The sequence below is a fragment of the Somniosus microcephalus genome, chromosome 33 (assembly GCF_052327205.1).
Source record: "Somniosus microcephalus isolate GS21.2 chromosome 33, FLI_Smic_1.0, whole genome shotgun sequence".
NCBI classification, from domain to species: domain Eukaryota; kingdom Metazoa; phylum Chordata; class Chondrichthyes; order Squaliformes; family Somniosidae; genus Somniosus; species Somniosus microcephalus.
Genome location: NC_141019.1, coordinates 35737533 through 35765419, shown reverse-complemented (window position 1 = coordinate 35765419; position 27887 = coordinate 35737533). Strand labels below are relative to the sequence as shown.

The 27887-nt window shown below is 53.9% G+C and overlaps 1 protein-coding gene across 2 annotated transcripts in view; it reads right to left on the bottom strand.

Moving 5' to 3' along the window:
• arhgap9 (Rho GTPase activating protein 9) overlaps positions 1-27887 on the bottom strand; it is a 109901-nt gene that overhangs the window by 41499 nt on the left and 40515 nt on the right. For both annotated transcript variants that reach the window (XM_085973048.1, XM_085973049.1), the window contains exons 5-6: positions 20898-21014; positions 17071-17223 (exon numbers count right to left, since the gene is read on the bottom strand). In XM_085973048.1, coding sequence (XP_085829174.1) covers positions 17071-17223; positions 20898-21014 — 270 coding nt within the window. The remainder of the gene's footprint in view (positions 1-17070; positions 17224-20897; positions 21015-27887) is intronic.

Here is a 27887-nt window from a genome sequence, read left to right as displayed (position 1 = left end):
GCCTCCCCAGCCATGTGCGAACCACCGGAACAGCAGCCATTTTGGACGCCTCCAGCCACATGGGGATCATGGACGCCGCCATCTTGGACGACAGCCGGGACGCAGCAGGCCCCCAACACTGCCTCATCTGATACCCGCAGCGACACACCGACCCCTACGCTGGCCTCCGTTATGCTGGACCAAGCGAGACCGCACCAGCTGGCCCAGTCCACAATGGACATTAAGGTAAATGGTCACGAAACAATCTGCCTTTTTGACTCTGGGAGCACGGAGAGCTTCATCCACCCCGACACGGTGCGGCGTTGCTCTCTCCCAGTCCTGCCTGCGCACCAGCGGATTTCTATGGCCTCCGAGTCCCAGTCGGCGGACATTGGCGGCTACTGCGTGGTGACACTCGTAGTAGACGGGACTGTGTACGATAATTTTAAACTTCTGGTCCTGCCCCACCTCTGCGCTGCCGTTCTACTGGGGTTAGATTTTCAGTGCCACCTTAAAAGTGTTACGATGGCGTACGGTGGACCCCTCCCCCCACTCACAGTCCGCAGCCAGCAGCTTCCAAATTGCCAGCCGCGCACCAGGTGCAACCTCTCCACACTCAGAGTCACCCCCCCCCCACACTGTTTGCTAACCTCACCCCCGACTGTAAGCCCATCGCCACAAAGAGCAGGCGATACAGTGCCGGGGACAGGGTTTTCATTAAAACCGAAGTGGAGCGGCTCCTGAAGGAAGGGATTATTGAGGGCAGCACCAGCCCCTGGCGAGCCCAGGTTGTGGTCGTTAAAACCGGCGAGAAGCAGCGCCTGGTCATCGACTACAGCCAGACAATAAACCGCTACACCCTGCTGGACGCTTACCCACTCCCCCGCAGAGCTGATATGGTCAACCAGATCGCGCAGTACCGCGTCTTCTCGACCATTGACCTGAAATCAGCGTACCACCAGCTCCCTATCCGCCCCGAGGACCGCCAGTATACTGCCTTTGAGGCAAACGGCCGCCTCTATCACTTCCTTAGGGTTCCCTTTGGCGTCACCAACGGGGTCTCCGTCTTCCAAAGGGAGATGGACCGGATGGTCGATCAAAATGCGTTGCAGGCCACTTTCCCATATCTGGACAATGTGACCATCTGCGGCCATGACTTGCAGGACCATGACGCAAACCTCGAAAAATTCCTCTGCACCGCCAAACTCCTCAACCTGACGGAGAACAAGGAGAAGTGCATATTCCGCACAACCCGCCTCGCCATCCTTGGCTGTGTTGTGGAACACGGAGTCATCGGTCCCGACCCCGACCGGATGCGTCCCCTTATGGAACTCCCACTGCCCGACTGCCTCAAGGCCCTGAAGAGGTGCCTAGGGTTTTTCTCCTATTACGCCCAGTGGGTCCCCTACTATGCGGACAAGGCCCGTCCGCTGATCAAGTCCACCTCTTTTCCCGTGACGGCAGAGGCCCGCTTAGCCTTCCACCGTATCAAGGAAGACATTGCCAAAGCCACCATGCACGCAGTGGACGAATCCATCCCCTTCCAAGTGGAAAGCGACGCGTCCGACTTTGCCCTGGCCGCTACCCTCAATCAGGCGGGGAGACCCGTGGCCTTCTTTTCACGAACCCTCCAGGGCCCGGAGACCAGACACTCCGCTGTTGAGAAGGAGGCCCAGGCTATTGTGGAGGCTGTGCGTCATTGGGGGCACTACCTGGCCGGAAAACGATTTACCCTGCTCACTGACCAGCGTTCAGTTGCTTTTATGTTTAACAACAAGCAGAGGGGCAAAATCAAAAACGACAAGATCTTGAGGTGGAGAATCGAACTTTCCACCTACAATTACGAGATCTTGTACCGGCCCGGGAAGCTCAATGAACCCCCGGATGCTCTATCGCGTGGCACCTGCGCCAGCGCGCAGATCGATAGACTGCGGGCCCTCCACAATGACCTCTGCCACCCGGGGGACACCAGGTTCTTCCACTTCATCAAGGCCCGCAACCTGCCTTACTCTATTGAGGAGGTCAGGACCATGACCAGGAACTGCCAAGTCTGCGCTGAGTGCAAACCGCACTTTTATAGACCAGACAGGGCTCACCTGATAAAAGCCACTCGCCCCTTCGAGCGCCTGAGCGTTGATTTTAAAGGGCCTCTCCCCTCCTCCGACCGCAATGTGTACTTCCTCAACATTATTGATGAGTACTCCCGTTTCCCGTTCGCCATCCCCTGCCCGGACATGACCAGTGCCACGGTCATTAAATGTCTGAACGACCTCTTCACCCTGTTCGGTTTCCCCAGCTATATCCATAGCGACCGGGGCTCATCGTTTATGAGCGACGAACTCCGTCAGTACCTGCTCGCTAGGGGTATTGCCACAAGCAGGACCACCAGTTACAACCCCCGGGGGAACGGACAGGTGGAAAGAGGCCGCCCTGCTAGCCTTAAAGTCTAGGGGCCTTCCGACCTCCCGCTGGCAGGATGTGCTCCCCGATGCGCTCCACTCTATTCGGTCACTGCTCTGCACTGCCACTAACGCCACCCCTCATGAGAAAATGTTTGTCTTCCCAAGGAAGTCCACATCGGGGACATCGCTACCGCCATGGCTGACGTCCCCAGGGCCGGTCCTACTGAGAAGGCACGTGAGGACCCATAAAACGGACCCCCTGGTCGAGAGGGTCGACCTCCTCCACGCCAACCCCCAGTATGCTTACATTGCGTACCCGGACGGGCGGGAGGACACAGTCTCCATACGAGACCTCGCACCCTCGGGGGCCGCAGTAACCCACTACCCACTACCACCCGCCCCCCCCCCCCCCACGATCCGATATCCAGCCCCAGCAGACGGCAGGCCTGGGCCCCGCGACCCGCTCGACACCTACGAGGACTACACACCAGTGCCCCAGCCTACGCGGGACTCGACGCCGGAAGCTTCACTACCCCTGCCGTCGCCACGTCGATCACAGCGGCAGACAAGACCTCCGGAGAGACTCCAATACACTAACTTTTAATACACTTCACCCCGCAGGACTCAATTTTAAACAAGGGGTGAATGTGGTAAACCACTGTTTGTATTCCACTGTGTACATGCCTGTACATGTCTCAGCTGACTCCTCCCGCGAGTCCAGGTATAAAGGTGACTGCTCCACAGTCCCTCTGTATTCTGGACCGGTCGACCACTCGAGGCACACCTTCATTCTCTTGTTAATAAAAGCCTGTTAGTTACTCGCTTAATCTCAGTCTTTTGAGTTATTGATAGCGCATCACCCGCCCCCTCTCCTTTCGATGCCAAGAGGAGCTGTGGCTGAGTTCCAGCACGCTCTGCTTACTTTTCAAGACTTCTACGATTGTCGTTTATCTCCCCGGGTTTGCACTCACCTTAACTTGACCCTGAAGGCAGGTCCTCACCCCGCTGTCTCAACACCCACCACATTTATTTGTAAATCGCTTTGCTCCTCCTCTCTGGGTCCAGTTCGCCCAAAGTCTTCCCCTGACCAAGATTCACCCCTGGGTTCCGACTAATAACACGCACTAACTTTGATGCTCGAAGGTAGACAATTACAACACTTGAATTTATACAGCGTCTTTAATGTCGTAACAAGTCCCAAGGCGCTTCACAGGAGCGTAAATCAGACAGAAATTTGACACCCAGCCTCATAAGGAGATATTAGAACAGGTGACCAAAAGCTTGGTCAAAGAGGTAGGTTTTAAGGAGCGTCTTAAAGGAGGAGAGTGAGAGAGAGAGAGAGAGAGAGAGGCGGAGAGGTTGAGGGAGGGAATTCCAGAGCTTAGGGCCCAGGCGGCTGAAGGCACGGCCACCAATGGTGGAGCGATGGAAATCAGGGGATGCTCAAGAGGCCGGAATTGGAGGAGCGCAGAGATCTCGGAGGGTTGTAGGGGCTGGAGGAGGTTACAGAGATAGGGAGGGTTGTAGGGACTGCAGGAGATTACAGAGATAGGGAGGGTTGTTGGGACTGGGGGAGGGTTGTAGGGACTGGAGGAGGTTACAGAGATAGGGAGGGTTGTGGGGCTGAAGGAGGTTACAGAGATAGGGAGGGTTGTAGGGGGCTGGAGGAGGTTACAGAGATAGGGAGGGTCGTAGGGGGCTGGAGGAGGTTTCAGAGATAGGGAGGGATGTAGGGGGCTGGAGGAGGTTGAAGAGATAGGGAGGGTTGTAGGGGGCTGGAGGACGTTACAGAGCTAGGGAGGGTTGTAGGGGGCTGGAGGAGGTTACAGAGATGGGGAGGGTTGTTGGGGCTGGAGGAGGTTACAGAGATAGGGAGGGTTGTAGGGGACTGGAGGAGGTTACAGAGATAGGGAGGGTTGTAAGGGGCTGGAGGAGGTTACAGAGATAGGGAGGGTTGTAGGGGCTGGAGGAGGTTACAGAGATAGGGAGAGTTGTAGGGGCTGGAGCAGGTTACAGAGATAGGGAGGGTTGTAGGGACTGGAGGAGGTTACAGAGACAGGGAGAGTTGTAGGGGCTGGAGGAGGTTACAGAGATAGGGAGTGTTGTAGGGGACTGGAGGAGGTTACAGAGATAGGGAGTGTTGTAGGGGACTGGAGGAGGTTACAGAGATAGGGAGTGTTGTAGGGGGCTGGGGGAGGTTACAGAGATAGGGAGGGTTGTGGGGGGCTGGAGGAGGTTTCAGAGATAGGGAGGGTTGTCGGGGGCTGGAGGAGGTTACAGAGATAGGGAGGGTTGTAGGGGGCTGGAGGAGGTTACAGAGATAGGGAGGGTTGTAGGGGGCTGGAGGAGGTTACAGAGATAGGGAGTGTTGTAGGGGACTGGAGGAGGTTACAGAGATAGGGAGTGTTGTAGGGGGCTGGGGGAGGTTACAGAGATAGGGAGGGTTGTAGGGGGCTGGAGGAGGTTTCAGAGATAGGGAGGGTTGTAGGGGGCTGGAGGAGGTTTCAGAGATAGGGAGGGTTGTAGGGGGCTGGAGGAGGTTTCAGAGATAGGGAGGGTGGTCGGGGGCTGGAGGAGGGTACAGAGATAGGGGTGAGGAGGGATTTGAAAATGAGGATGAGAATAGGGAGAGGTACCCACACACCTTTCTCTGATTTGCATCGCCCACCTCCCACACCGGCCCCTCCTCCCCTCCAAGCCTTATCCAAGACGGTGCAACTTGTCGCTCGAGGGCTACGCGGGGGCGGGATTCTTGCAACAGCTCTGCCCGACTGAGATTCTGACACCTGGGTGCAGAATGAAGTGGGGGGGCGGGTCAGAGATGTTGACTCTGGTCTCCCCTCCCCGTGAGAAAGCGCCTTGCCTCTGTGACATGGCTCTCCCAGGTGGTGCGCCCAAGATCAGCGAAGTGCCCTGCTGATAATCAACGCTGACCCTTACAAAAGAAACGGTTCTGCATTCATATAGCGCCTTCGATCAACCCTCTCCAGTGTCCTGCAACTTTTATTCTCACATAGAAACACAGAAGATAGGAGCAGGAGTAGGCCATTCGGCCTCTCGAGCCTGCTCCACCATTCAATGCGATCATGGCTGATCATCCAAATTCAGTACCCTGTCCCTGCCTTCTCCCCATATCCCTTGATCCCTTTAGCCTTAAGAAATATATCCAACTCCTTCTTGAATATATTTAATGAATTGGCCTCCACTGCCTTCTGTGGTGGAGAATTCCACAGGTTCACCGCTCTCTGGGTGAAGAAATTCCTCCTCATCTCTGTCCTAAATGGCTTACTCCTTATCCTTAGACTGAGACCCCTGGTTCTGGACTCCCCCGCCATCGGGAACAGCCTTCCTGCATCTAGTCTGTCTAGTCCTGTTAGAATTTTATAAGTTTCAATGAGATCCCCTCTCATTCTTCTAAACACCAGCGAGTATAAGCCCAATCGACCCAATCTCTCCTCATACGTCATTCCTGCCATCCCAGGTATCAGTCTGGTGAATCTTTGCTGCACTCCCTCCATGGCAAGAACATCCTTCCTCAGATAAGGCGACCAAAACTGCACACAATACTCAAGGTGTGGTCTCACCAAGGCCCTGTACAACTGCAGCAAGGCATCCTTGTTCCTGTACTCAAACCCTCTCGCTATGAAGGCCAACATACCATTTGCCTTCTTAACCGCCTGCTGCACCTGCATGCTTACCTTCAGCGACTGGTGCACAAGGACACCCAGGTCTCGTTGCACTTCCCCTTCTCCCAATCCATTGCCGTTCACATAATAATCTGCCTTCCTGTTTTTGCCACCAAAGTGGATAACCTCGCATTTATCCACATTATACTGCATCTGCCATACATCTGCCCAATCACCCAACCTGTCCAAATCATACTGGAGTTTCTCAGCTTCCTCCTCACAGCACACACGCCCACCCAGCTTTGTGTCGTCTGCAAACTTGGAGATGTTACATCTAGTTCCCTCGTCTAGATCATTTATATATATTGTGAATAACTGGGATCCTAGGACCGATCCTTGCAGTACCCCACTAGTCACTGCCTGCCACTCGGAAAAAGACCCGTTTATTCCAACTCTTTGCTTCCTGTCTGCCAACCAATTCTCTATCCAAGTCAATACCTTGCCCCCAATCCCATGTGCCTTAAATTTACATGCTAATCTCTTATGTGGGACCTTATCGAAAGCCTTCTGAAAGTCCAAATACACCACATCCACTGGTTCTCCCTTATCTACTCCACCAGTTGCATCCTCAAAAAATTCCAGTAGATTAGTCAAGCACGATTTACCTTTTGTAAATCCATGCTGACTTTGTCCGATCCTGTCACTGTTTTCCAAGTGCTCTGCTATTACATCTTTTATAATGGACTCTAGCATTTTCCCCACTACCGATGTCAGGCTTACCGGTCTATAATTCCCCGTTTTCTCTCTACCACCTTTTTTGAATGGTGGCGCCTTCGATCAACCCTCTCCAGTGTCCTGCAACTTGTATTCTCACAATAACAAAGAATACCCTGCAACCTTCCTCGAGCGCGCCGGCAAGCGTTAAAAGATTATTCAGAGATTTAACAGTCCCTGGAGGCCCTCGGAACAGTAAGCAGCTTAATTATTAAGGGCGGAAAAGCATAAACTGCCGTACTGACAGCGAGCTGGAATGTAAACAACCAAACTCAATTCTCAACACAGGCTCACATCAAGCCACTGCTTGTTCGAGAAAAGAGAGGGAAAGAAAGTGCATAAGAAACAGGAGCAGGGGTTGGCCATTCGGCCCCTCGACCCTGCTCCACCATTCAATAAGATCATGGCTGATCATCGACCTCAACTCCACTTTCCCGCCCGATCCCCATATCCCTCGATTCCCCTAGAGTCCAAAAATCGATCGATCTCAGCCTTGAATATACTCAACGACTGAGCCTCCACAGCCCTCTGGGGTAGAAAATTCCAAAGATTCACCGCCCTCTGAGTGAAGAAATTCCTCCTCATCTCAGTCCTAAATGGCCGACCCCTTATCCTGAGACTGTGACCCCTGGTTCTCGACTCTCCAGCCAGGGGGAAACAGCCTCTCAGCATATACCTCTGTCCAGCCCTCTAAGAATTTTATACATTTCAAAGAGATCACCTCTCATTCTTCTAAACTCCAGAGAATATAGGCCTACTCAATCTCTCCTCATAGGACAATCCCCCCATCCCAGGAACCAGTCTGGTGAACCTTCATTGCACGCCCTCTATGGCAAGTATATCCTTCCTTAAGTAAGGAGACCAAAACTGTGCACAGTGCTCCAGGTGTGGTTTTACCAAAACCCTACATAATTGTAGCAAGACTTCCTCACTCTTATACTCCAACCCCCTTGCAATAAAGGCCAACATACCATTTGCCTTCCTAATTGCTTGTTGTACCTTCATGTTAACTTTGTGATTCGTGTAGAAGGACACCGAAATGCCTCTGAACACCAACATTTAACAGTCTCGCACCTTTTAAAAAAACCATCATGCTTTTCTATTCTTCCTACCGAAGTGGCCAATTTCACGTTTCCTCACACTGGGCTAGAAGGTTACCGATGGAGTACGCTCACTTAATCTGTCCGTATCCCTTTGATGCCCTCCTCACAGCTTACTTTCCCACCTAGCTATGTACCGTCAGTACCGCATCTCAACGCCACCGCCTCCAACTTCTCCTCCGAGTCTCACACACACACACACACATACCACCCTGACTATATCGGCCGTTCCTTCATCGTCGCTGGGTCAAAATCCTGGAACTCCCTCCCTAACGGCGCTGTGGGAGCACCTTCACCGCACGGGACTGCAACGGTTCAAGATGGCGGCTCACCACCACCTTCTCAAGGGGAGACTAGGGATGGGCAATAAATGCCGGCCGGACTAAGGGACATAGCCTAAAAATTAAGGGTCAGGCCTATCAGGGGTGAAGTTAGGAAACACTTCTACACACAAAGGGTGGTAGAAGTTTGGAACTCTCTTCCGCAAACAGCAATTGATGCTGGGGGGGTCAGTTGTTAATTTTAAATCGTAGATTTTAGTTAACCAAAGGGTACTAAGGGATACGGGGCAAAGGCGGGTAAATGGAGTTAGTCGCAGATCAGCCATGATCACATTGAATGGCGGAACAGGCTCGAGGGGCTGAATGGCCTCCTCCTGTTCCTAATATAACAGGCTCGAGGGTGCTGAATGGCCTCCTCCTGTTCCTAATATAACAGGCTCGAGGGGGGCTGAATGGCCTCCTCCTGTTCCTAATGTAACAGGCTTGAGGGGGGGCTGAATGGCCTCATCCTGTTCCTAATGTAACGGGCTCGAGGGTGCTGAATGGCCTCCTCCTGTTCCTAATATAACAGGCTCGAGGGGGGCTGAATGGCCTCCTCCAGTTCCTGATGTAACAGGCTCGAGGGGGGCTGAATGGCCTCCTCCTGTTCCTAATATAACAGGCTCGAGGGGGGCTGAATGGCCTCCTCCTGTTCCTAATGTAACAGGCTCAAGGGGCTGAATGGCCTCCTGCTGTTCCTAATGTAACAGGCTCAAGGGGACTGAATAGCCTCCTCCTGTTGCTAATGTAACGGGCTCGAGGGTGCTGAATGGCCTCCTCCTGTTCCTAATGTAACAGGCTCAAGGGGCTGAATGGCCTCCTGCTGTTCCTAATGTAACAGGCTCAAGGGGACTGAATAGCCTCCTCCTGTTGCTAATGTAACGGGCTCGAGGGTGCTGAATGGCCTCCTCCTGTTCCTAATGTAACAGGCTCGAGGGGGGCTGAATGGCCTCCTCCTGTTCCTAATGTAACAGGCTCGAGGGGGGCTGAATGGCCTCCTCCTGTTCCTAATGTAACAGGCTCGAGGGGGGCTGAATGGCCTCCTCCTGTAACAGGCTCGAGGGGGGCTGAATGGACTCCTCCTGTTCCTGTGTTCCTCGGATAAAAAGACTGGCAGGAGGTATGAAAGAAAAAGTTAGCCTTGCATTTCTACAGCATCTTTCACAACCTCAGGACATCCCAAAAGCGCTTTACAGCCAATGAAGTACTTTTTGAGGTGTGCTCACTGTTGTAATGTACGAAACGCAGCAGCCAATTTACGCACAGCACGATCCCACAAACAGCAATGTGATAAATGACCAGATAATCTGTTTGTTGATTGGTGATGTTGGTTGAGGGTTGAGGGATGAATATTGACCCCAGGACACCAGGGAGAACACCCCCCGCTCTTCTTCGAAACAGTGGCTGTGGAATTTTTTACATCCACTTGAGGGGGCAGACGGAGCCTCGGTTTAACGTCTCATCTGAAAAAACGACATCTCCAACAGTACAGGGCGCCCTCTGTACTACACCTCCAACAATGCGGCACTCTCTCAGCACCGCCCCTCCGACAGTGCGGCGCTCCCTCAGTACTGCCCCTCCGACAGTGCGGCGCTCCCTCAGTACTGCCCCTCCGACAGTGCGGTGCTCCCTCAGTACTGCCCCTCCGACAGTGCGGCGCTCCCTCACTACTGCCCCTCCGACAGTGCGGCGCTCCCTCGGTGCTGACTTTCCGACAGTGCGGCGCTCCCTCGGCGCTGCCCCTCCGACAGTGCGGCGCTCCCTCGGCGCTGCCCCTCCGAAAGTGCGGCGCTCCCTCTGCACTGCCCCTCCAACAGTGCGGCCTTCCCTCAGTACTGCCCCTCCGACAGTGCGGCACTCCCTCAGTACTGACTTTCCGACAGTGCGGCGCTCCCTCGGCGCTGCCCCTCAGTACTGGCACTGGGAGGGGTCAGCCTAGATTATGGGCTCCGATGTCTGGACTCGAGGTCCCCCCCCCCCCCCCGCAGCAGTCCCGCGACCTTCTGACTCGGTTGACACTGCGAGGGGGGTTGGGGGGGGCGCGGGCAAGAGAAAAACCGCACCCTGTATCCAGAACACGGCCTTACCCGCGTATTAAATGGGTCTGCCACAACCGGCGCTTGATCTGTAAGCCTATCCCTAAACTCCAGCGGTCTCGGAGGCGGCCGTCCGTCCGTCAGTGGGGCTCGCGGCGGAGCGATCGCGCCCGGCCTCCCCGCCCGCCTCACTGCGGCCAGCGGCTCACCCTACCCTCCGCCGATCCACCTCTTTGTCCCCCCCGTCACTTCGCGTCACCCGTGCAGGAGCATTCATTATTCCTGGTCGCCCAAACTACCCCAGCTGGCTTGAACAAATCAATCCCTCTGGTATGTATCCCCCCGGGGAGGAGCAGGCTGGAGAGGACCTGCCGCGGCCGCAGTGCTGAGAGTCCCGCCCACTGTCCCGGACAGCGTGGGAGCGCTCTCACCGGGGACCAAAGAGCAGGAGGCGGGGGAACGCAGATCCCACCAGCCGTCAGGTGGAGAGAGTGGAAGCACGAAGCCGAAATGCGAATCAGTCGACGAGCGCAGGGAGAGAGAGAGAGAGAGAGAGAGAGAGAGAGAGAGAAGCAGGGTAACTCACGGTTCAGCTCCAACAGCAGGAGCATTCCAGTGTTATTGCTTTAATCTAAACCACTTAATCCAACAACAGCAGCGGCAGAGGTGCTCGCCTGGGCTTGTAAACAACATCTCTCTCACTGACTCACACTGAGCAATTAACATAGTAACTTATTTGTTGGGGGCGGGCGGGGAAAAAACACACGCCCAGGTCTCACTTTAAAGGGAACCTCACCATTCCAAAGCTCCGTGTCCTATTGCGCAGTCCGACCTCAAACGAGCAGACGGGCGGCGACACTCGCTGGCTCCTCTTCAACCCGTGGCTGGCTGCGGGCGGGCGGCGCTGGCCCCGAGTCCCAGGGGGGTGGGCCGGGCCCCCGAGCTAATGGGCAGGAAACAGACTCTCTCTCTGCCTCCGCATGGCGTCCCAGTTCTACAAGCCCCCCACCCGCCGAGCTGCACGCGCGTGCGTTTCAATTCTCGGGACTTGGGGCCGGCACTTATTGCCCAACGCCGATACAGCCTAGTGCCTCGCTCGGCCCATTTCAGTCGGTGCGAGACTGGAGCCTCGTATCGGGTCTTTTTCCGAGTGGCAGGCAGTCACTGGTGGGGTACCGCAGGGATCGGTGCTAGGACCCCAGCTATTCACAATATATATTAACGATCTAGACGAGGGAACTAGATGTAATATCTCCAAGTTTGCAGATGACACAAAGCTGGGTGGGCGTGTGTGCTGTGAGGAGGATGCAAAGAAACTCCAGTGTGATTTGGACAGGTTGGGCGATTGGGCAGATGCAGTATAATGTGGATAAATGCGAGGTCTCACCAGCGCCCTGCACAATTGTACGCTGGTGCAGTGGAGCAAAAATCCAGAGAACGTGAGTTCGAATCCCTCCGTGGCGGTGTTGAATTCAGCTGGCGACCGGGAAGGTTGTCGGGTTTGCTGTTTGAAAACCCACCGGAGTTCACTCCTGTCCCTTGAGGGGAGAGAGACCTGTCGTCCTTACCCGGTCTACATAGAAACATAGAAGATAGGAGCAGGCCATTCGGCCCCTCGAGCCTGCTCCGCCATTCAATGCAATCATGGCGGATCATCCAAATTCAGTACCTTGTGTTATAAATCTCATCGTTCATCAAGAAACTACTCGTGAAATAACGCTGGACAGCCAGCTGGTGGCGCCGTCCAAGGAGTATAAATACTCGGGCGTCGGCCCCAGCTTGCCAGGGACATTTTGTAAGACAAGGAACTCGTGAAGTACAACTAGACCTCCATGTTCTGAAACAAGTTGATTAAAGCCTTGCTTTATACTCGAACCAAGTACGTAGTGAGCTTTATTACGTCACCCTGTCCCTGCTTTCTCCCCATATCCCTTTAGCCTTAAGAAATATATCTAACTCCTTCTTGAATATATTTAATGAATTGGCCTCAACTGCCTTCTGTGGTAGAGAATTCCACAGGTTCACCACTCTCTGGGTAAAGAAATTCCTCCTCATCTCGGTCCTAAATGGCTTACCCCTTATCCTTAGACTGTGACCCCTGGTTCTGGACTCCCCCGCCATCGGGAACATCCTTCCTGCATCTAGTCTGTCTAGTCCTGTTAGAGTTTTATAAGTTTCAATGAGATCCCCTCTCATTCTTCTAAACTCCAGCGAGTATAAGCCCAATCGACCCAATCTCTCCTCATACGTCATTCCTGCCATCCCAGGTATCAGTCTGGTGAATCTTCGCTGCACTCCCTCCAGTACTGCCCCTCTGACAGTGCGACGCTCCCTCAGCACTGCCCCTCCGAGGAGGCGGCGGGAAGTCCAATGTCAGGGGGACGAGTTCCAACGCGTTTCTGATCTTGGCACCAGGGGTTGGTGTTTATTCGAGGTGCGAGTCTCACCCTGCAGCTTCTGTCTACTGTTTTCAAACAATCTCCTGTCTTGGACACTGTGGCAGGAAGTTGGTTTGTAAGAAAATTCTTGCGGCGGCAGAGACATCTGTGCTGGGTTGTCAGAGGCCTTGCACTGGCCAAGTGTTGACCAACAATAACCTTTGCCTTGCTTGCAAACCCTTATCCTCACAGCCATTTAGAGTCATAGAGTCATAGAGTTTTACAGCACAGAAAGAGGCCCTTCGGCCCATCGTGTCCGCGCCGTCCATCAATCCCTGTCCAGTCTAATCCCATTTTCCAGCATTTGGTCCATAGCCTTGTATGCAATGGCATTTCAAGTGCTCATCCAAATGCTTCTTGAATGTTGTGAGGGTTCCTGCCTCTACCACCCTTTCAGGCAGAGTTCCAGATTCCAACCACCCTCTGGGTGAAAAAGTTCCTCCTCAAATCCCCTCTAAATCTCCTGCCCCTTACCTTGAATCTATGCCCCCTTGTTCTTGACCCCCCTACTAAGGGGAAAAGTTCCTCTTTATCTACCCTATCTATGCCCCTCATCATTTTGTACACCTCAATCAGGTCCCCCCTCAGCCTTCTTTGCTCCAATGAAAACAACCCCAGCCTGTTTAGTCTTTCTTCATAGCTGAGGCGCTCCATCCCAGGTAACATCCTGGTGAATCTTCTCTGCACCCTCTCCAAAGCAATCACATCCTTCCTATAGTGAGGCGGCCAGAACTGCACACAGTATTCCAGCTGTGGCCTCACCAGCGTTTTGTACAGCTCCATCATAACCTCCCTGCTCTTATATTCTATGCCTCGGCTAATGAAGGCAAGTATCCCATATGCCTTTTTAACCACCTTATCTACCTGTTCCGCTGCCTTCAGGGATCTATGTACATGCACACCAAGGTCCCTCTGACCCTCTGTACTTCCTAGGGTCCTACCACTCATTGTGTACTCCCTTGCCTTATTTGTCCGTCCAAAATGCATCACCTCGCACTTTTCAGGGTTAAATTCCATTTGCCACTTTTCCGCCCATCTGACCAACTCGTTTATATCTTCCTGTAGCCTGAGGCTTTCCTCCTCGCAATTTACCACCCCACCAATTTTCGTGTCATCTGCAAACTTACTGATCATACCTTTTACATTTACGAGGAGAGATTGTGTAGAATGGGCCTGACGTAAGAAAACTACTAAGCACTTGGTCTAAGCGTTAAACAAAGCTTTAATCAACTGTTATACAACATGGAGGTCTAGTTGTGTCCTTCACTAGTTCCTGTTAAAGAATGTCCTGCGCAAGCTGGGCCCGTGCCCGAGTATTTATACTCTCCCTGGACAGCGCCACCCGCAGGCCGCTCAGTATTATTTCATCAGTCTTTCTTTCACGAATGACTGATTCATGTCAAGCCCTATTCAGCCCCCTCGTTACCGATTCACCAGCCAGCGGGAACCCTCTTTCACTGCGCCGTGCCCACCTTTCGGACGAGACGTTAAACCGGGGGCCCTCGTCTGCCCCCTCAGGCGGACGTGAAAGATCCCGCGGGCCACTATTCCGAAGAAGAGCGGGAGGGGGTGGGGGGAGGCAATATTTATCCCTCAACCAACATCACTAAATAAGATGATTGGGTCAATTGTCTCATCGTTGTTTGTGGGAGCTTGCTGTGCGCAAATTGGCAGCCGCGTTTCCTACATTACAAAAGTGACTACACTTCAAAAAAAGTACTTCATTGGCTGTGAAGCGCTTCGGGACGTCCTGAGTTCGTGAAAGGCGCTGGAGAGATGCGAGATCTTTCTTCCTTTCAGGTTTCCACGAGCCTGTGTGTGTGTGAAGAATTGTTTCCTGACATCACCCCTCAACGGTCTGGCTCTAATTTTAAAGTTACGTCCCCCCACCCTGCTGTGGGCTCCCCCCACCAGAGCAAATAGTTTCTCTCTCTATCTATCAATCCCTTTAATCACCTTAAAACACTTTGATCGGATCACCGCTTAATCTTCTAAACTCGAGGGAACACAAGCCTAGTCTATGCAACCTGTCCTCGTAACTTAACCCCTTTTAGGTATCAGTATCATTCTGGTGAATCTGCCGCCCCTTAAATTACATTAGGAACAGGAGGGCGGCATTCAGCCCCCTCGAGCCTGTTACATTAGGAACAGGAGGAGGCCATTCAGCCCGCCTCGAGCCTGTTACATTAGGAACAGGAGGAGGCCGTTCAGCCCCCCTCATGCCTGTTACATTAGGAACAGGAGGAGGACATTCAGCCCGCCTCGAGCCTGTTACATTAGGAACAGGAGGAGGCCGTTCAGCCCCTCGAGCCTGTTACATTAGGAACAGGAGGAGTCCATTCAGCCCGCCTCGAGCCTGTTACGTTAGGAACAGGAGGAGGCCATTCAGCCGCCTCGAGCCTGTTACATCAGGAACAGGAGGAGGCCATCCAGCCCCTCGAGCCTATTACATTGGAACAGGAGGAGGCCATTCAGCCCGCCTCGAGCCTGTTACATTAGGAACAGGAGGAGGCCATTCAGCCGCCTCGAGCCTGTTACATCAGGAACAGGAGGAGGCCATTCAGCCCCTCGAGCCTGTTACATTACGAAGAGGAGGAGGCCATTCAGCCCGCCTCGAGCCTGTGACATTAGGAACAGGAGGAGGCCATTCATCCCCTCAAGCCTGTTACATTAGGAACAGGAGGAGGCCATTCAGCCCCTCGAGCCTGTTACATTAGGAACAGGAGGAGGCCATTCAGCCCCTCAAGCCTGTTACATTAGGAACAGGAGGAGGCCATTCAGCCCCCCTCGAGCCTGTTACATTAGGAACAGGAGGAGGCCATTCAGCCCCCCGAGCCTGTTACATTAGGAACAGGAGGAGGCCATTCAGCCCCCCTCGAGCCTGTTACATTAGGAACAGGAGGAGGCCATTCAGCCCCCCTCATGCCTGTTACACAGGAACAGGAGGAGGCCATTCAGCCCCCCTCGAGCCTGTTACATCAGGAACATGAGGAGGCTATTCAGCCCCCTCAAGCCTGTTACATTAGGAAAAAGAGGAGGCCATTCAGCCCCTCGAGCCTGTTACATTAGGAACAGGAGGAGGCCATTCAGCCCCTTCGAGCCTGTTAAATTAGGAACAGGAGGAGGCCATTCAGCCCCTTCGAGGCTGTTAAATTAGGAACAGGAAGAGGCCATTCATCCCCTCAAGCCTGTTACATTAGGAACAGGAGGAGGCCATTCAGCCCCCCTTATGCCTGTTACACAGGAACAGGAGGAGGCCATTCAGCCCCCTCGAGCCTGTTACATCAGGAACAGGAGGAGGCCATTCAGCCTCCCTCGAGGCTGTTACATTAGGAACAGGAGGAGGTCATTCAGCCTCCCTCGAGGCTGTTACATTAGGAACAGGAGGAGGTCATTCAGCCTCCCTCGAGGCTGTTACATTAGGAACAGGAGGAGGTCATTCAGCCTCCCTCGAGCCTGTTACATTAGGAACAGGAGGAGGCCATTCAGCCCCCTCGAGCCTGTTGCATCAGGAACAGGAGGAGGCCATTCAGCCCCCTCGAGCCTGTTACATTAGGAACAGGAGGAGGCCATTCAGCCCCCTCGAGCCTGTTACATCAGGAACAGGAGGAGGCCATTCAGCCCCCCTCATGCCTGTTACACAGGAACAGGAGGAGGCCATTCAGCCCCTTCGAGCCTGTTACATTAGGAACAGGAGGTCGTCATTCAGCCTCCCTCAAGGCTGTTACATTAGGAACAGGAGCAGGCCATTCAGCCCCTCGAGCCTGTTTCATTAGGAACAGGAGGAGGCCATTCAGCCCACCTCGAGCCTGTTCCGTCATTCAATCATATCATGGCTGATCTGTATCTTAATTCCATCCACCCGCCTTGGATTCCGTAACCCAAATACCCTCACCCAAGAAAAATCCATCGATCTCAGTTTTGAAATTTCCAATTGACCCCCAGCCTGGACAGCTTTTTGTGGGGAGGGAGTCCCAGATTTCCACCACCCTTTGTGTGAAGAAGTGCTTCCTGACATCACCCCTGAACGGCCTGGCTCTAATTTTAAGGTTCTGCCCCCTTGTTCTGGACTCCCCTCACCAGAGGAAATAGTTTCTCTCTCTATCAAACCTATCGAATCCTTTAATCATCTTAACCACCTCAATCAGATCAACCCCTTAATCTTCTGAACTCGAGGGAACACAAGCCCAGTCTGTGCAACCTGTTCTCGTAATTTAACCCCTTTTAGCCCCCGGGGTATCGTTCTGGTGAATCTGTGCTGCTCCCCCCTCAGAGACCAATATATCCTTCCTGAGGTGAGGGGCCCGGAGCTGAACAGTCACTCCAGGCGGGGTCTGACCAGAGCTCTGTGTGCGCAGCTGCAGCCGAACCAGTGTGTTGCGGACATTCCATTACCTTCGGTTCCAGGTTTTCCGTGATGATCATGGACTTCGCCTGTCCGAGCCGGTTAACGCTGGACCGCCTGCCCCGGAGCTGGACGCTGCCGGCGTGGTGATGAGCCGAGCCCAGGGACTCTGACGACGAGGCCCGCTGGGTGCTGGAGAAGTTCTGCAAACAACAGGGGAGTAGAAAGAGAGAGACCAAAAAAACCCAGAAAGGTAATGAATGAAAGCGTTGTGTCTCTACTCAATGACCCTTCCACTCGCTATCCTCTCCTCAAGCCGCTGACAATTCGCTTTGCTGCGTGCATCTCGACAGCGAATGCAAGCAGGCTATTTGACCGAGGGGGTCATTGCAGCCAAGCCCAATCTCATCCTGGACCAACGACCACACGGACTCCCCATCGAACCCCATCCTGTGGTGGCTAGTTCCACATTCTCATCACTCTCTGGGTGAAGAAGTTTCTCCTGAATTCCCCATTGGATTTATTAGTGACTCTCTTATATTGATGGCCCCTAGTTCTGGTCTCCCCCACAAGTGGAAACATCTTCTCTACGTCTACCCTATCGAACCCCCTTCATAATTTTAAAGACCTCTATCAGGTCACCGGCTCAGCCTTCTCTTTTCTAGAGAAAAGAGCCCCAGCCTGTTCAATCTTTCCTGATAGTTATACCCAAGTGTGGTCTAACCAAGGTATATGGAGACCAGAACTGTGCACAGTGCTCCAAGTGTGGTCTAACCAAGGTATATGGAGACCAGAACTGTGCACAGTGCTCCAAGTGTAGTCTAACCAAAGTATATGGAGATCAGAACTGTGCACAGCGCTCCAAGTGTAGTCTAACCAAAGTATATGGAGACCAGAACTGTGCACAGTGCTCCAAGTGTGGTCTAACCAAGGTATACGGAGACCAGAACTGTGCACAGTGCTCCAAGTGTGGTCCAACCAAGGTATATGGAGACCAGAACTGTGCACAGTGCTCCAAGTGTGGTCTAACCAAGGTATATGGAGACCAGAACTGTGCACAGTGCTCCAAGTGTAGTCTAACCAAAGTATACAGAGACCAGAACTGTGCACAGTGCTCCAAGTGTAGTCTAACCAAAGTATATGGAGACCAGAACTGTGCACAGTGCTCCAAGTGTGGTCTAACCCAGGTATATGGAGACCAGAACTGTGCACAGCGCTCCAAGTGTGGTCTAACCAAGGTATATGGAGACCAGAACTGTGCACAGTGCTCCAAGTGTGGTCTGACCAAGGTATATGGAGACCAGAACTGTGCACAGTGCTCCAAGTGTGGTCTAACCGAGGTATACGGAGACCAGAACTGTGCACAGTGCTCCAAGTGCGGTCTAACCGAGGTATACGGAGACCAGAACTGTGCACAGTGCTCCAAGTGCGGTCTAACCAAGGTATACGGAGACCAGAACTGTGCACAGTGCTCCAAGTGTGGTCTAACCAAGGTATACGGAGACCAGAACTGTGCACAGTGCTCCAAGTGCGGTCTAACCAAGGTATATGGAGACCAGAACTGTGCACGGTGCTCCAAGTGCGATCTAACCAAGGTATATGGAGACCAGAACTGTGCACAGTGCTCCCAGTGTGGTCTAACCAAGGTATATGGAGACCAGAACTGTGCACAGTGCTCCAAGTGCGGTCTAACCAAGGTATACGGAGACCAGAACTGTGCACAGTGCTCCAAGTGTGGTCTAACCAAGGTATACGGAGACCAGAACTGTGCACAGTGCTCCAAGTGTATCTAACCAGGGTTCTAGATATGTTTAACATAACTTCTCTGCTTCTCAATTCTATCCCAAGCAGGCTGTTAAAAGAAACAAAAGCCAGGATGTCACCACCCGCCCTCAACGAGAGGGACAGTCCCGCAAAGCAAGTCGACTCTTGCGCTCTTGTACGTGAGGGGGAAACTGTTTCCAGTGGCAGGAGGGTCGGTAACCAGAGGACACAGATTGAAGATAATCGGCAAAAGAACCAGAGGGGGAGATGAGGAGAATGTTTTTTACGCAGCGAGTTGTTGTGATCTGGAACGCGCTGCCTGAAAGGGCGGTGGGAGCAGATTCAATAGTAACTTTCAAAAGGGGGAATTGGAGAAATACTTGAGGGGGAAAAATTTAACGGGGAAAAGAGCAAAGGGGGGAGTGGGACTAATTGGAGAGTGACGTAAGAAAACTATTCGGCACTTGGTCCGAGTATTAAACAAGGCTTTAATCGACTGTTTCACAACATGAAAGTCTAGTTATCCTTCACTAGTTCCTGTTTACAAAATGTCCCTGGGCAAGCTGGGCCCGCGCCCGAGTATTTATACTCTCCCTGGATGGCGCCACCAGCAGGCCGCTCAGTATATTTCATAAGTCATTTCTACATGAATGGCACGATTTATGACAGAGAGCTCTATCAAAGAGCCGGCACAGGCACGATGGGCCGAACGGCCTCCTCCTGTGCTGCGTGATTCTAGGAAAGGAGCTGCGCTGTATTCCCCGGTGTCGATGGCGCTCAGTTATATCTTGTAGGGGAAAGTGTGGGAGAAAGCTGGGTGGGCGTGTGTGCTGTGAGGGGGATGCAGAGAAACTCCAGTATGATTTGGACAGGTTGGGTGATTGGGCAGATGCAGTATAATGTGGATAAATGCGAGGTTATCCACTTTGGTGTCAAAAACAGGAAGGCAGATTATTATCTGAACGGCAATAGATTGGGAGAAGGGGAAGTGCAACGAGACCTGGGTGTCCTTGTGCACCAGTCGCTGAAGGTAAGCATGCAGGTGCAGCAGGCGGTTAAGAAGGCAAATGGTATGTTGGCCTTCGTAGCGAGAGGGTTCGAGTACAGGAACAAGGATGTCTTGCTGCAGTTGTACAGGGCCTTGGTGAGACCGCACCGTGAGTATTGTGTGCAGATTTGGTCGCCTTACCTGAGGAAGGATGTTCTTGCCATGGAGGGAGTGCAGCGAAGATTCACCAGGCTGATACCTGGGATGGCAGGAATGATGTATGAGGAGAGATTGGGTCAATTGGGCTTATATTCACTGGAGTTTAGAAGAATGAGAGGGGATCTCATTGAAACTTATAAAATTCTAACAGGACTAGACAGACTAGATGCAGGAAGGATGTTCCCGATGGCGGGGGAGTCCAGAACCAGGGGTCACAGTCTAAGGATAAGGGGTAAGCCATTTAGGACAGAGATGAGGAGGAATTTCTTCACCCAGAGAGTGGCGAACCTGTGGAATTCTCTACCACAGAAGGCAGTGGAGGCCAATTCATTAAATATATTCAAGAAGGAGTTAGATATATTTCTTAAGGCTAAAGGGATCAAGGGATATGGGGAGAAGGCAGGGACAGGGCACTGATTTTGGATGATCAGCCATGATCTCATTGAATGGCGGAGCAGGCTCGAGGGGCCGAATGGTCTACTCCTGCTCCTATCTTCTATGTTTCCAGAATCGCATCGGCGCGAGTCGGGAGAGGTGCGCTCTGCTCCAGCGCGACTCTGCGCAGTCAGATCCCTTCCCACCTCTCTTACCCGGGGCCGGGAGCTGCACCTTTCCGGCGAGGAGCATGGGCATCGTTGGGGGGGAAAAGAGAGGGGAGGGTCTCCGTTCCAGGAACCCAGCTGGGCCCCGCGATCGCAGCTCAAGGCCACGGCTGCGAGAGAAAAAACCGAGCGCTGCCCACCTGGAAGCACGACAGAGTCGCATAACAGAAAGGCAGGTTGAGAGTCAGAGTGCCGACCACAGCTTCTGCAAACTCCCTCTCACCCCAGCGCCCTCTCGAATCACCGGCTCCCCACCCCCACTCTCCGCCACCCCCCCACCCGCCCCCCGTGCGACGCCAGTTACCTGCGAGGAGTCCCAGCTCTTCCCTTCCTGACCCTGTCCCGTCAAGTGATTGCAGGAGGAGACGGAGGTCCCGTGGTCCTTCCAGGCGGAGGGGTATTCCGGCGGAGGTGTCGAGGACTGAAGAAAGAAGCAACACAGGAGCAATCAGTCAGAGCGGTGTGGGGAGGGTGGGGGGGTGTGCGTGTGTGAGCGAGCAGTTCTCTAAATCACTTCCTTCTTGCCTGTTCCTTACTAACCAGATGAATCTGGCAAAGTTTCAGATGGTCATTGTCACCCATAAGGCATGCTTCCTCCTCCCAAAGCCGTGGTTCGGTGGGTAGCGCTCTCTCACCTCCAAGCCAGAAGGCTGTGAGTTCGAGCCCCCACTCCCAAGGCTCGAGCCCCATAATCGAGGCTGACACTCCCAGTGCCAGTACCGAGGGAGTGCCGCACTGTCGGAGGGGCAGTGCTGAGGGAGCGCCGCACTGTCGGAGGGGCAGCACTGAGGGAGCGCCGCACTGTCGGAGGGGCGGTACTGAGGGAGCGCCGCACTGTCGGAGAGGCGGTACTGAGAGAGCGCCGCACTGTCAGAGGGGCGGTACTGAGGGAGCGCCGCACTGTCGGAGGGGCGGTACTGAGGGAGCGCCGCACTGTCGGAGGGGCGGTACTGAGAGAGCGCCGCACTGTCGGAGGGGCAGTACTGAGGGAGCGTCGCACTGTCCGAGGGGCAGTACTGAGAGAGCACCGCACTGTCGGAGGGGCAGTACTGAGGGAGCGCCGCACTGTCGGAGGGGCAGTACTGAGGGAGCGCTGCACTGTTGGAGGTGCCGTTTTTCGGATGAGACGTTAAGCCGAGGCCCTGTCTGCTCTCTCAGATCGATGTAAAAGATCCCACGCCCACTATTTTGAAGAAGAGCAGGGGGGGAGTTCTCCCCGGTGTCCTGGGGCCAACATTTATCCCTCAACCAACATCACTAAAAATAATCAGACGATCTGATCATTTATCACATTGCTGTTTGTGGGAGCCTGCTGTGCACAAACTGGCTGCCGCGTTTCCTACATTACAACAGTGACCACACTTCAAAAAAAGTACTTCCCTTGGCTGTGAAGTGCTTTGGGACGTCCTGAGGTGGTGAAAGGTGCTGGAGAAATGCGAGTCCTTTCTCCTCAACGCCCCCCGATTGCTGGATAACGCGTGGGGGAGGGAGCACGGGACTGGGGTGTGGGCTGTGGTCAGGAGCCACGTCGAGCCTCACCATCAAGGCTCACAATGGGCGGGCAGGCGCGGTGCAGGAGAGAGGCCGGTGCTTGCGAAACCCGCAACACCCAGCGAGGAGCACGGTGGGCCGAAAACCGAAGGGGGGGGGGACGAAAATTTCAAAAGGCGCATCAATAAAACCTTTCCTCCCGCTCTCTCTCTCCGACCGAGGCTGGGGCTGGTGGGAATATCGGGAGAAATCCAGGCGCTGCGGCCTGCGCTCGAAGGGTGGGTTAAAATTCGAAACTAATCTGAGGAAATATTATTTCAGCGAGCGAGTGGTCAGGCTATGGAACAGGCTCCCTCGGGAGATGAGAAAATAACACTTTGGGACACAGTCTGTGAGTAATTTGGGAAATGGCGTGTGGTAAGTGTAACATGCTCGGGAGGAACAGGTGATTTTGGATTATGGTTGTAGCTAAGATTCCCCATCCCCGGAACCGGACGCCTTCAGTGTGCCAGTGCAGCCTTCGGTCGCCTGAGGAAGGCCCCAAGCTCATGGTCTACAGAGCAGCAGTGATACCCGCCCTGGTGTATGCCTCAGAGACATGGACCATGTACAGCAGGCACCTCGAAGCACTGGAGAGGTACCACCAACGCTGCCTCCGCAAGATCCTGCAAATCCATTGGCAGGATAGGCGCACCAACGTCAGTGTTCTTGCTCAGGCCAACATCCCCAGCATCGAAGCTTTGACCACGCTCGATCAGCTCCGATGGACGGGCCACATCGTCCGCATGCCCAATACGAGACTCCCAAAACAAGCGCTCTACTCGGAGCTCCGGCACGGCAGGAGAGCCCCAGGTGGGCAGAGGAAACGCTTCAAGGACACCCTCAAAGCCTCCTTGGAAAAAGTGCAACATCCCCACCGACACCTGGGAATCCCTGGCCCAAGACCGCACAAAGTGGAGGAGAAGCATCCGGGAAGGCGCCGAACACCTCGAGTCTCTTCGCCGGGAGCAAGCGGAAGCCAAGCGCAGGCAGCGCAAGGAGCGCACGTCAACCCAAGCACCCCACCCACCCGCCCCATCAACCACCGTCTGCCCCACCTGTGACAGAGACTGTGGGCCAGAACTTCGGGTCCCCACGGGTGAGTACGCGCTGGGTACTCACGCGTAGGGCCAACGAAAGTGCCGGTTTCGTGCATGCACTGCGCGTGCGCGGGAAACCGGAACTTCCGTTCCCTTGAAGGAAGGGGTTCACAGGTCGAACGCGTGCGCCGGATAGGCAGCGCGTACGCCTGGAACTTCCGGTTTTTTTGCAGGTTTCTCCGGGAGGGTAAGTCTCCAGGAGCTACGCTTATAAAAAGCAGTCGCAAGGCCTGCTTTTAACAAGGTAAGTGGTGAATTAAGTAAAATTAAAACATTTTTTTCCACAGGTTTATTATTTTTAAATACTTTAAAGAAAGGTAAGTTTATTTTTAGCCTCGTTAGAAACTGTAATTAATTTATAGTTATTTTAAAAATGTGATTTTTTTTTAATGTATTTGAACTTTTAGTTATGTTTTGGGGCTGAATTGTATTCATAGATTTGACAGGTCTTCCTGTCAAATCTATGAATACAGATTCCCTGCTACCATTGGCTCTCCATGGCTTTGAACTAACTGCGCCCCTGGGATACACAAGTACTGCGCGCCGGCAGCTGGAAGAGGCCCAGGATCGGAATCCCACGCGGGCCCCACAGCACAACGGCCGGCGCGCTAGCTAAGTGCAGGTCGGGGGCTTGCACCCGCGGGAAGCCCCCGACCCGAATTTCTGGACCTGTAGGTCCCGCACTGGACTCATCAGCCACCTGAGAACTCATTTTTAGCGTGGAAGCAAGTCATCCTCGGCTCCGAGGGACTGCCCGAGAAGAGGATGCTCGGGAGGAACAGGTGACTTTGGATTATGGTTCCCAGACTCGCGACCTCCACCACCTAGAAAGACGAGGGCAGCGGGCGCACGGGAACACCATCACCTCCGAGTCACGCACACACCATCCCGACTTGGAAATATATCGGCCGTTCCTTCATTGCGTCCAGTTTTGGTCGCCACACTTTCGGAAGGATGTGAAGGCCCTCGAGAGGGTGCGGAGGAGATTTACCAGAACGGTTCCGGGGATGGGGGAATCTTAGCTACAAGGACAGATTGGAGAAGCTGGATTTGTTTTCATTAGAGCAAAGGAGGTTGAGGGGTGATTTGATAGAGGTGTACAAGATTATGACGGGTTCGGATAGGCTAGACGAGGAAAGGCTGTTCCCACTAGTTGATGGTACAAGGACTAGGGGACACAGATTTACGGTTTTGGGCAAGAGATACAGGGGGGGACGTGAGGAAAAACCTTTTTACGCAGCGAGTGGTGAGGACCTGGAACTCGCTGCCGACAGAAGTGGTGGAAGCGGAGACGTTCAATGATTTCAAGGGGAGGCTGGGTCGGCACTTGAGGGAAATAAACTTGCAGGGCTACAGGGAGAGAGCAGGGGGGAATGGGACTGACTGGATTGCTCCACAGAGAGCCGGCACCGACTCGATGGGCCGAATGGCCTCCTGCTGTGCCGTTATGACTCATCCATAAAGATGCGGTCAAAGATAGCTGACCTTTGGAGAGATATAAAACAATTAAATGGAGACAGGATGTCCAGCATTTCAACTGCCCGTAAGAACTTTATTACCTAGTTTACATTCCAAGGTATCTTTTAATTAGCATTCGGCAGTTTGAGTGATTGATTGAAGGGGCAGCTTATACGTGTTTATATTAAGATTCGTAACCAATCCGTGAGGGTGCATGCAGGCCAAGATCCAATTAAGTGGCAGGAATGAATTTAACATGCTTATTGTAATGTATAAAAATGTAGTGTTTGCTGAAACAATTTGGAAAAAGTCTGGCTAAGACAGAGCAGACCGTCTCCCCACCGGGGCAATAAAGACAACTTGACTATCGATCTGAAACCTCGTGTCGAGTGTTGGTTTAAAATGCTCCACATTTTAATAAACTTGCAGGGCTGCGGGAAGAGAGCGGGGGGGAAATGGGACTGACTGGATCGCTCGAGAGAGAGCCGGCACGGGCTCGATGGGCTGAATGGCCTCCTTCTGTGCCGTTATGACTCTATGGCCTAGAAATTCGGTGGGTAGCGCCTAAAGAGGGCAGACAGTGGCTGTGGCGCCACTCGCGATATTTATCGGGGGCGCTAATGGCGGCGTTAGCCTGTAGCGCTGCGCCGCCACCGATGACGTCATCGGTGTGCGCAGCGCCCCGATCGCCATATTTGTTTGCGTCCGCCTCCGCTACTCTGGCCGCAAGTCGCGCCCGGTTCACGGGGCCTACCTGTGGCGGGAGTGGCGCAAATTAAGGTGGAGGTGCGGGGCGGCCGTTTTTTTTTTCGGCGGCCGCCTGCCAGCACCTCCGTCCCCGGCCTCCTGATCTCCCCCCGCGGCAGTGCCGGCTGTTTTCCGCGAGCCCGGCACTTCTCCTCGGTGCTGGGCTCTTTTGCCGGCACTCGCGATCGGCACGTTGCGCTGCGATATTCAGTTTCAGCGCCCTAAGAGCGCCTCGAGCAGCGGCCCCTGTCCCTCTTGGGGTGCACAAGATGAATTTCCGGCGGGCGCAAGCGGCTCCGTGCGCAGCGCAAATTCCGGCGCCCAGGCGAGCTTGGCGCCCTGTTTGGGCCTCCACCGAATTTCTAGGCCTATGACTATGACTCATCATCGCTTGGCCAAAATCCGGGAACTCCCTCACGAACAGCGCAGTGGGAGCACCTTCACCGCACGGGGCCGCAGCGGTTCAAGGCGGCGGCTCACCACCACCTTCTCAAGGGGCGACCAGGGACGGGCAATAAATGCCGGGCCTTGCCAGCGACGCCCACGTCCCGTGAATGAATAATTAAAAAAAGCTCTGCGCCACTGGGGGATTTCCTCGCTTCAGATCTGGGTCTGTTGGAGACTAATTGATAAGAACCTTAGAAATAGGAGCAGGAGGTGGGCCATTCGGCCCCTCAAGCCTGCTCCGCCATTCAATTAAGATCACGATCTTCGACCTCAACTCCACTTTCCCGCCCATATCCTTCGATTCCCCAAGAGCCAAAAAACTCTTATCGATCTCTGTCTCCAATATACTCAACGACTGAGCCTCCACAGCCCTCTGGGGCAGAGAATTCCAAAGATTCACCACCCTCTGAGTGAAGAAATTCCTCCTCGTCTCAGTCCTAAATGGCCGACTCCTTATCCTGAGACTGTGACCCCTGGTTCTAGACTCTCCAGCCAGGGGGGAAACAGCCTCTCAGCATCTACCCTGTCAATCCCCCTCAGAATCTTGTATGTTTCAATGAGATCACCTCTCATTCTTCTAAACTCCAGAGAGTATCGGCCCATTCTACACAATCTCTACTCATAGGACAGCCCTCTCATCCCAGGAATCAATCTAGTGAACCTTCGTTGCACTCCCTCTAAGGCAAGTATATCCTTCCTCAGGTAAGGAGACCAAAACTGCACAGAGGAGTCCAGGTGTGGTCTCACCAGGGCCCTATATAATTGCAGCAAGACCTCCTTACTCTTAAGCTTCAGACCCTCCAGCTACCAGGGCGGTAGAAGGCAAACAAGATGGACCTTGGTCTTTTAACGCCTAGGCAGTTCCTGCATCCCGAAGGCAGATGTGAAAGGTCTTCGGGCAAAGGCTAAACAAGCAGAACGGAAATTTCTGCACAGCATCACGATGTTGGGTTAAGCTGAGCGGCCCTGGAAGTTAACACATACTTCCTCCTTTCTGGGCCGGGCAAGATATTTTTTACACAATGAGAGAACGCAATTTCTAAAAGGAAGGCGGGCAGGTGGGGTGCGGGGAGTTTTGAAGAATTACATAAAAAACAAATTATGATTGGAAAGAGATAGGGGTGGGAGCAGGCTGGTGAGGAGCATAAACCCCGGCATGGACCAGTTGGGCCGAATGGCCTATTTCTGTGATGTAAATACTGTGTAATTCTAGAATGTAGACATGGACCATGTACAGCAGGCACCTCAAAGCACTGGAGGGGTACCACCAACGCTGCCTCCGCAAGATCCTGCAAATCCATTGGCAGGATAGGCGCACCAACGTCAGTGTTCTCGCTCAGGCCAACATCCCCAGCATCGAAGCTTTGACCACGCTCGCTCAGCTCCGATGGACGGGCCACATCGTCCGCATGCCCGGCGCTCCCTCAGTACCGTCCCACCGACAGTGCGGCGCTCCCTCAGTACTGCCCCTCCGACGGTGCGGTGATCCCTCAGTACTGCCCCTCCGACAGTGCAGCGCTCCCTCAGTACTGACCCTCCGACAATGCGGCGCTCCCTCAGTACTGCCCTCTCAGACAGTGCGGCGCTCCCTCAGTACTGACCCTCCGACAGTGCGGCGCTCCCTCAGTACCGCCCCTCCGACAGTGCGGCGCTCCCTCAGTACCGCCCCTCCGACAGTGCGGCACTCCCTCAGTACTGACCCTCCGACAGTGCGGCACTCCCTCAGTACCGCCCCTCCGACAATGCGGCGCTCCCTCAGTACTGCCCTCTCAGACAGTGCGGCGCTCCCTCAGTACTGCCCTCTCAGACAGTGCGGCGCTCCCTCAGTACTGCCCCTCCGACAGTGCGGCACTCCCTCAGTACCGCCCCTCCGACAGTGCGGCGCTCCCTCAGCACCGCCCCTCCGACAATGCGGCGCTCCCTCAGTACTGCCCTCTCAGACAGTGCGGCGCTCCCTCAGTACTGCCCCTCTGACAGTGCGGCACTCCCTCAGTACCGCCCCTCCGACAGTG